Source organism: Pogona vitticeps, chromosome 1 (genome assembly GCF_051106095.1).
Source record: "Pogona vitticeps strain Pit_001003342236 chromosome 1, PviZW2.1, whole genome shotgun sequence".
Taxonomy (NCBI): domain Eukaryota; kingdom Metazoa; phylum Chordata; class Lepidosauria; order Squamata; family Agamidae; genus Pogona; species Pogona vitticeps.
In genome coordinates, this window is record NC_135783.1 from 160,048,707 (window position 1) to 160,058,946 (window position 10,240).

The following is a 10,240-nucleotide window of genomic DNA, read 5'->3' on the forward strand; positions in this document are numbered from 1 at the left end:
ATGTAGCAAGAAAAGGAAGGATGGAATTACCACAGAGAATGGTAAAATAAACACACTAAACCAAGATGAGAATTCCAAAAGAGATGGCAAAGGACTTCACCATGCCACACTAAAACTACTGTTTGCCTGAATCAGAATCAAATAATTTTAGTCCTTCTATACTGACTGCTAAACGGACTAGACTTCCAAATTTCAGGGACATTTTGCTAGTACCATGTGATGTATTGGTCTTGTCCATAGTATATAGATATTTTGAACAAACCGTGACTATATGGAAGCAACTAGATTAGTTTCTACATTTAATCTCTATAAAACCTGTCAAAAGAACCATATATCTCTTCACATGAAAATGACTCAATCCATTCTAATTCGCATACTGAAGACATATTATTCTCTGAATGAAATATTAAAATTTGGAATTCCTCAAATTATTGTATACATTTATATATTAAATATTTGTACCATGTTTCCATGCCAACAGAATGCTAAAAACAACTTCAAAGTAAAATCTGCAATATATTAAAGAACAGAACCACATAAACAAACTTCAAAATAGCAGCAATCAATCATTGAAGATATGAAATTATCCAAGAGAAAAATTATAGTGTTGATTATGTTTAAATATGCTGACTGGCAATATAACACTGCTGTTGCTGCTTTTATGCCATCAACTGGCTTCCAACTCATGGCTGACTACATGAATCACTGAACTCTAAATGTCCTCTTTTTCACAGCCCTACTTAGGTCTGGCAAACCCAAGGCTGCAGTTTCTTTTATTCAGCCAATAAATCCCTCTTCTTCATATGCTTTCTTTCCTATCTCTTTTATCTTGAACACACAGCAATTTGTACTTCTTGTTTCTTCTCATGCGATTAATGTAGTCTAGCTGATGAATTTTATGATTTCTTGGTCTTTATTCATTAGTTTCAGTACTTCTTCATTAGTCACTCTTGCGATCCAAGAAGTTCTTAGCATCCTGTGATGAATCCACATTTCAAATATTTCCACCTTTTTAAAAGTAGCTTGCTTTAAAGGTCCATGAGAGTAGAACCGAGTCATTTTGTCCTTGACAACTTTCTAGGCTTTCACTTCCATATATAGCAGTAGTGGGGGAAAGCACAGCATGGATGATTGACTGGACCATTCTGTGCCACAGAGTAGAAATGAGAATACATAATACTATATAATGCATATTCTCAAAGCCACTTTCAAAATTTTGTGGAGGGCATAATACAGTCTTCTTCTTAAATAAGCTGCTCAGGGCCATCTCTGTCCTGACATTTATTGTGTAGCTTTATAGTCAATGCAGAGATACTGCATAGGAGCTTCATTCCTGAACGATACTTGAGTATGGCTTCATTCAAATATGCTAAATGATGGGAAATTCAGGATAAACAAAAGGAAATACTTCATACTATACATAATCATATGAAACAGACAATTGCAGGCAGTGATAGTGAGTTAGATGGCTTCAATCTGGGTTCAGACAAATTCATGGAAGGTAAAGCAATTATAGTTGCTAGTCATTATGGTGATATACCACTTCCCATATCAGAAGCAGTATCTCTTTCAATATCAGTTGCTGAACATGAATAGGATAAGAATTTCCCTCTTGTATTCTGATGATAGATTTACTATTGGGACACCGAGTTGACTGCTACAGGAACAGAATTGCAGGTTATATAGTCCTTCAGTATGGCTCGTTTCATGATATTTTGGCCAAGTGTGAGTGGATTTGCAGACACTTAGGTCTACCTCCACATCCCATTGGCCCTCCGTAGGCCCCTGCCAAGGATACCTGGGAGGACAGGGTATTACTCCACAGTGAACTATCATCAGGATCCATAAGACTGGAAAGATTAAGAGTGGTGTGAAGACAAAGAAGACAGGAAAAAGCTCACCAAAGAAGTCTCCCACCAAGAAGACAATAAAAAGGAGAAAGAGCAAGAGCTGAGGACATTTGGTGGGAAAGAGGAGGAGGACGGTGAGGTGGAAGGTGGATAGATGCACCAGAGTGGACTGGGAAAGAGTTGACCCCAACAGTGTACACGGGCTATGTGGCACTTCAAGGCAGTCCTCCTTTAGGCACTTCCTTCGCTAACTCAGTATTGAAAGGACTTAACACAGAAGATCCTAAAGAATCTGAAAAGACCAAAACTAAATCAAGTCTTTCACCTGAAACCAAGATAAGCGATCCAGGTAACACCCAGTCCCAACCAAGGAACACTGTTCATACTGTGCAACACATTTCAAGTGTCTACGCCAATTAGCAAAAGACATTTGAGAAGGGAAGCTGAAAATCTATGACCCATAACTGTTGGGTGGATTGTACGGCTGTGAGGAGACCTGGTGGACTAAAGTTAATTACAGTACTGATAACACAGCGATGAGAACCATGTGGTAGAAAAATGGTGTAAATAGTTTTTAATAAATGTTTGTTGGTTTGATTGACCACCAATTCTTAGTCTTCCTCAGCATGTTGAATGACATGCTGGAGTATTGTTTGTGGATGAGGCATACCCTTTCACAACAAATGACCATTATATATGTTACTTCCAACCAACTGCAGGCTCTCTTTCTTTCACCATTAGAAAAATAAAACGAATAACATTTCCACCAATTACAAGAGCTTTAGAAATCCCACTAGAGATATATGAGTAAATTAATAGGCTGTATAGATATTTTTCATTCAAATGCATCATAAGTATTTAAGTAGCAATAAAATGCATTGAAATTAACTGTGTGATTACTCTTTCGGCTAACTTCATGTTACTATCTTCCTTGTCAAAACAGTAAGTTTCTGGTATTAATGCCAACAAATAATGCAGCAAATGCAAGAAATGTGTTACAAGGAGATAGTTTTTTATAGGGAAATAAACATAATACTTTACTGATCATCAGTACTCTTAGATAAGAAGTCAACACCTAACGTGCCAGGAACATAAACACTGGTTTCCCTATAGCCATCCACTCAGTGGGGAAGATTCTCACATATTAAGCAGGCTCTCAGGTACCCTTTCGAAAAGTATTTATTACAAACTTCACCTGACTGAGAGTTAATAAGATGTGAGTGATTGGAAAAGAAGTAGAAATAATAACTGCACGCCTTCCAGTCAGTTTTGTGACTTATGGTGACCATTTCCAGGGTTTTCTAGTTAGAGACTACTCAGAAGTTGGTTACCAGTCCCTTCTTCTGGAGGCAACCTGGGACTGAGCAACTTGCCTAAGGCTGTACAGACTGGCTGTTCTTCTAGGAGGCACACTGGGGAACTGAATTCCCAGTCTCTGGCTCTTAGATCAGATACCCAACTCACTGAGCTATCCAGCCAATTAGAAAGGAACAGAACTAAAGGCGAAACATATGGATAAAGTCAACAAGCATGATTGTTGTGCCTCAGTTCGGAAAATTGTTACTCTCTTTTGCCACTTGCTCAATTGAAGATAATGTATTTTACATATTCCTACTGACCTACCCAATGACACACACACACACACAAACAGCAGCTTTGGGGCAGAACTAGCTCTCTCCATTTGAAATGCAAACACTGAAATTTTGTTGTTTAGTGTAGTAAATTATTACTAGGGTAGGCTCACTGAATCAGTGAAGATCTGGTGAGTCACTCCTCTAAGTTCCACCGATTCAATGGGTCAAATTTAGTTAAAATTTATTCCACTAAATGAGATTTCAGCCAAAATTAGGCATACCATGAACATATGCAATATGTGGTATCCTGAACAGGCAGCTCTGAAACATCTCTGATTTTTAAGAGTATGCTGGACTCTTGCAAAGAGGTGGGGGCAGGGAAATGCCCTAGCTCTAGCTACATCTAGCTTATACCTTAGCCTAACATTTTTATTCAACTTGCAAAGAGAAACACTGCTCTTTTCACTGCTTGAAATTAAGAGGTATGGGACATATCTCTAGATATGTGTTCTTGGTGAACAACAATTACAAGCAAGATCATTCTGAAGTCTGAATAAAAGCAAATTTCAAAAAGGTCTTCCTCAGGTTTCTGGGTTGCCATAGGAATAAGATACGAGGTTCCTTAACTCACCTCCAGATGCCTTTGACCTTTCTTTCAACTTTTCTGCAGCCATTTCACTGTAGCTAGGAAGTTCTGACATCTTTACTCCAGATCGAGCTTCTGCTATTAGCTGACGAGCTCTCTCTCTCAGTTGCCGACGCCGCTCTTCATCTTGCTGCTAAGATATATTGAACAGTTGCCAACTCAGTAATTGACAGAAATGCAATTTCATTCTCAATCTGATCATCATGATAGTAAATGGTTTACAGCATGGTGCTTGCCCCATGTTATAAATAGGAAGCTCTATATCAGCTGGGTGTCAACAATACACTTTTTAGAGCCATCGAGGAATCGGTTCTCCCCAACAGTTTCTCAATTATTGTATTAGATTTTTTTACAAAAATTAACTGGTTTTAAAGTTTATAATCTGAGGTCAATAGGCATCGAAAATATATGGTTGTCATCAAACACATAGCATGCTTATGTCCTACAAATTCTCAAGGGTTCATACAGCTAAAAAAGGAGATCATAGCCTGGTTACAAATGGAGAGAACTACTGTCGATCTGAATGAAGAGAAATGTGATTAATATTTTCTTACATAAATATAAACATCTACATTTCTAGTCAATTTGTTCTCTTTTGCACATAATGTACTAGTTTATTCTGATTTTCCAAATCCACAGTATTTATTAGGAGAATCCAAAACATCACAGAACAACGAAGAAGCATCTGAGTTAAGCTTGCTTGGTGTTTCGTGACTCTGCGGTTGATCTTAAAGATATCGACCAACTGTGAATTTGAGAGTTCTCTCTTGTGGACCAACACAGCCTTTTTTGCATCTTTTTTTCATAGATCAAAGGGTAAGATTACTAACCAACAGATAAAATGAAGAGTTCTCTGCAAACTGAAAAGTTCTTCCTCTGCACAATCACAATATAATGTATAATTGTTCCTATTTCACAGTATCCCTAAGGGAATTATTCTACTAAGCAAAGTAAATTTAAAAACTTAACATGTACCAGTAGTACAGCTATTTCAGTCTTGTGTAGACAATTGCAGAACTTCCTAAGGGCACATTTTTGGTATTGGAGCTCCAATGGCTGTGGGGGTATAGCAAAACTTCACAACCCGGTTCTCTCTCATAATTCCACAGTTCAACACATATAAGGACATCAGGCTGGAGGAGGCTGGGTTTTAAGATTTTGAGAAATCCCACAGTAACAGCAGAATGCCAAGTATGATGCTGCCATGTCAAATATGTTGGCTATGGAATAGCCCAGATATGTTGGCAGAATATTCTGGTAGCAGAACTGGGCCACCACTGCCTTGGATGTCTGGAAACAAATACCCAACTCCATTTCAATAAATGAAGTGCCAACACAGATTAACTCACAAAAGAAAGCAAGAGAAGGGGAAATGAGTACATTTATTTATTGAAAGATTTATAAGCTAATTTATAAACCCTGATGCAGCAGTATAAAACTTGATTTGAAATCACAGACATAACAAAGCAATGAAAATAAGGGTGGGTGATGGTACTGAAATAAAATTTAACAGTTATAACCAAATAGCACCATACGTGCATAGCTTTAGCAGAGTTCTAACACAACAACAGATCGTGGAGAAGAGTTGTATTTTTCAAGGCCCATCTGAAAGCCTCTTAAGGAGGGTGCCTGAATGGAATGTCTGCAGCTCCATCCAATTATTCCTTCCATTCCTTTTATTATATGTGAACATTGTTTGTGTTTCCTCCGGACAGTATCATTTTCTCACACTCCCATCCCAGTACACTCCAACAAGAAGAACAATATCTCTTGGACACAGATTTCTATCTTCTACATCTGTTCCCTCTTGGAAAAGTGAGACACTCTACTTCAACCACTGTCACCATTAGCCAAACACTCCTAAATATTTTGGCCGTACAGGATTATAGCCTGGATGTATGGCGCACAGCAATTAACCACTCCATGCTATGTTTCACTCCAATGTCTAAGGGGGGAGGTGTATAATCACAGTCACTGTTTGACTGTCATACAGTGACGTGACAACTGGTATCCCTCCCTCCCTCTTCACCTTCTTTTCCTCACAAATATGTATAATTCATTCAGATCCAGGAACGTGAGTCTCCTTCCTACCTACTAGTTGTTCTTCCATCAGTAGAGGATAAATCTCACATCCATTCCATGTTGATGAATAAATGAAGTAACATAAGGAGAACTGTCAGATTCACCATAAATAAAGAGTATGAGCTAGAGTTTGGGAAGGCAGAAGGCTATTTGAGCAAAATTTCTATAAAACCCCAAATCATTAATAATGTAGATAAATATTACAATTAAAAGTTCTTCCATATGACAATTTCCGAGAGAGATTATTGGATTCATGGGCGGCCATGGTGGGTGGGTGGCGGAAACAAAGAAGTGCACTTGCCCTCTCTGAAATCCTAAACTTAGTATTTATTTAAAAGTAACCAGCTAAAAAATGACAGTGAGGTCAACAATCCATAGATATCATTAATACACTTTGCCCTTACCACCGAATTATTTCTGCAGACATCTTGACTAGAGTTGCAACAATATTTCTCATGCTGGTTTTTGACTGTTAATATAATCAATGGAGCTGAGCAGTTGCTGTTTCACCCAGATTTTTTCCTGTCAGTTTGCAAAACTTTGCTTTGTTCCAAAAAAAAGAGAAGAAAAGAAAAGCTTTTCTCCAGAGAAATGGGTGCTTCCTCTGTCCACACACACACACACACACACACACACACACACACACACACACACACTACTCTGCTGTCTTTGGATCACTCTGCATGTTCTGTACTTAAGACGCTCCAAGAGAGTCTGTAAAGCTGTTATAATGGCACTGCTGGGCAAGACACAATCACACTTTGTTTTGAAAGGCCAGGTCCAAGAGAAATGCCTGGCAAAGGGGAAAATGACCCTTAGCTTTTGGGTTTAGAACACCACAACTGTGCAAGAAGTACATGTTATCTATTTCAAAGGTTTGTATGTTTCAGTGGGCACTTCTTAACTTTGTTGTGGTCTTTTTAAATCTCAAATGACCTAAAGACCAAAGACAGTACAACTATGCTATAATGTATATCTGTGGATAGCTGGGTTCGCATTTTAGCACAAAGACAAAGGAAGGGGGGGGGAGAGCATGCAGTTTTCATGATACAGTTTAAAGAGATGGAAGGCAAGTTTGGTGAAGCTTGACACCATAGTGAAGTATTGGGCAAAAGAAAGAAGAAAAAGGAAAAAAAGTGTACACACTACAAAAAATTATGGCCACTGGATCAGAAAGATTTGATATGTAGTATAAAATATAGACTGCAATACTGTTGCTTAAGTGTAGTAACTCACACCAGAATATGCCTGCTGAATCAATGGGGGTTTGGTAAGTTCACTCCTATGTAAATTTCATGGATTCAAATGGGCCTACTTTAGTTGTGACTAATTTTTGGTGTAGAATAGAGTGAGTCTATTTGAATCAATAGAACTTAACTGGTTTATTGCAGCACAATTTACTACACTAAGCATCAGCATTTCAACCACATAGCAGAAATCACAACTGAGTAAAACTATGTAGTAGTGGCGTTCCTGCATGTCTTCAATGAGTACTTCCCAGTGACAAAATGGATGAGCTATTGATAAAAAAATATTGTGTATGTTTCCTAAAATTTTTACAGATGACCTCAAGTACACAGCTTATATTTGTGTCAGCTCTGAGTGTTAGAAAATTCAATTCCCTACAAAAAGGGCTAGGAAGTGAATTTTCTTTTTTTAAAAATAGCAAGATACTAAATAACCCACACCTCACATTGCTTAAGAATCCTGAAACAGAGTGGTATTTGGCTGAATAAAACAAGCACAAAATACTAATTAGGTACATTTTACCCATTTCCATGTAAATTGTTTGTTTGTAGCTATTTACTCATCATTGTTCTTGGTACAATAGGAAAAATGCAAATGAATGAATCAGAATGCAGCCCTAATGGGACTTTCTGTTTATAACCATTAGCCCAGAGGTGTGCTGTAATTCAATCCTTAAGCAGCAAGATTTAGCCTCATTAACAGCTTGCATGGGCAGGTTACAACTCATAAAACCCTACAGTAAACAAAGTATATGGACACAGCACAATATCTTGAGCCTGATTGACAGAATTCTGCTTCCCTATCAGATTGCCTCAATTTACTTTTCTACTAATGTCTTAACACCATAAAGACAATTTTGCTGAGGCCTTGCAGCTCTCTAGCAGAATTGCATATTTGATTTGTTTGCTTTCTCCTGGACACCCCCCCCCCAAACACACACAGTAACAGCCCCATCAAAAATATATTTGTTGAAGTACTCACTACATTAAACCAGAAAGCCTCAGTATCTACCACAAATAATAAGATTTTGGTTTCACATATGATCAGCCAACCAATAGACCAACTGATTTTATCACAAAGCCTTTCATTTGACAATATGGGTTAAAATCTGGAGTTCACATACTTGTTGGAATCTTTCAGCATGTATGGTATTTTTTACTTTAAATTTTTTTATTTCAGAACTGAAAATAAGCAACAATCAATTCAGCAGCAAAAAGGTTTACTTACTATGAACACTGACATTGACTTAGAGAATTTAATACATAATAGTTGCATTAATTACCTGTCCAGGAAAATGTGATGTCTTAGTTTGACAGATAAACTGACACTGATAGAAAATTGCCTGTGTTCCTAAACCATTAGTACAGTCTGGGGGTAGGCTGAGTAATAAGCAGCCCCTTGGCTACTGTCGAGTCTTGCAATATCCCACCTTAAAAAAATGAAAGAACATTTTTTACACAACACTGTAGGGGAAACTCCAGCTGTGATGGAAAATATTGCTGAAGGAGGCCTTTTTGCCAAAGTTTTCCTCTCTTGATTGTTGACATAATTGTTGTCTGAGAGAGCACAGATGGATTACCGGGCCAGCTCACCTGTTCCAAGTCTAAACCCTGTCTGAATCTTAGGCATTCGTGTATTATTTCCCAGTGAACTCTGCAGTAGTTTTTAAAATGTAACATTCCCTTGGCCACTTAATTAAAAATTCTCTGTGGGGGCAGACACGATAATTAGAAATGGAAATAGAGATGAATGTGGCATATGCCAGGAGATGATTGTGCAAGCACCTCATACCTCACTGAAAGTTTCTCATCAGAATATAATGAGTGAAAAGGTCCATTGTGGCATAGATCATATTAGTCAAATACTATCAGTGGAGACCAATAGGCTGGGTCACACATACATGATACAATGACAATGTACAGTGCATTTCTCTGTCCCACACCTTCCAGCCAATGAAAAGACAAGGAAATACACTGTGTGTTGATCTCATGTCAAAGAATACACTGAAAATATACCAGAGAGTTGTGGCACCTCTCTGTGTGTAGTAAAATTACATTTTACTCTAAGAAAACATGATGGGAAATTAATACCATATAGCACAATTTAAGGGAATGTTGGCTAATCACATAAAAGCCTCTTTCATTTTCAAAACTTCAATAGAAAAGTCCATTATGATGTGTAAACAAAAACTGTACAATATGAAGAAGGGATAAAAGTGTATGGATACTGCAGCAAGCAGTTATTTATCTCCTTTCCTTCTCAATATATTGTGTCTTCACCTAAAGCCTGAAATTACAGACGTATTCAAAAAAGGAAATAGTTTATCAGTAAATAATTGTTATATTTCAAAAAGTTGACAGAAAGTTTATCCTATTGTCATTTCCCCTCTTAGTTTATAATGGTCTCTATGCCTATGATGCTCAGCTGGTAAAAGTTCCACAATTTAAGGACAAACTCTTCAAGAATACAGTAAATAATGTAATTCCTTGTTTCCATCTTATTAAAAAAAGGTATTTGTATGCAATTTTTATATTTCACAGTTCACTGACATCTCTGCAAGCTTTCTTCCACTGCTTCAATGGTGCTACTTTTAATTTTATCCTCCTTAGTCCCAGTAATTAAAGTGATCAGGAGTGGCATCCCAACGGCTTTGACACAGCCCCAGCCCCCAGCCGACGTCTACTTTTATAGGAAAAGAGAAGAAAAAGAACCAAAGTTTCATTTCACAGGAACAAGAAAATCAGGCCCCTACAATCCTCAACTTTATCCAATTGTTCTTTCAGCAGCCTTTGGATCTTAAGAAGCAAATAAAAAATGGCTGCCATTAGGGGGTCTTTTTT

The 10,240-nt window shown here is 37.7% G+C and overlaps 1 protein-coding gene across 4 annotated transcripts in view; it reads right to left on the minus strand.

Moving 5' to 3' along the window:
• EHBP1 (EH domain binding protein 1) overlaps nt 1-10,240 on the minus strand; it is a 339,919-nt gene that overhangs the window by 74,316 nt on the left and 255,363 nt on the right. For all 4 annotated transcript variants that reach the window (XM_020790594.3, XM_020790589.3, XM_020790595.3 and 1 more), the window contains one exon: nt 4,056-4,203. In XM_020790594.3, coding sequence (XP_020646253.3) covers nt 4,056-4,203 — 148 coding nt within the window. The remainder of the gene's footprint in view (nt 1-4,055; nt 4,204-10,240) is intronic.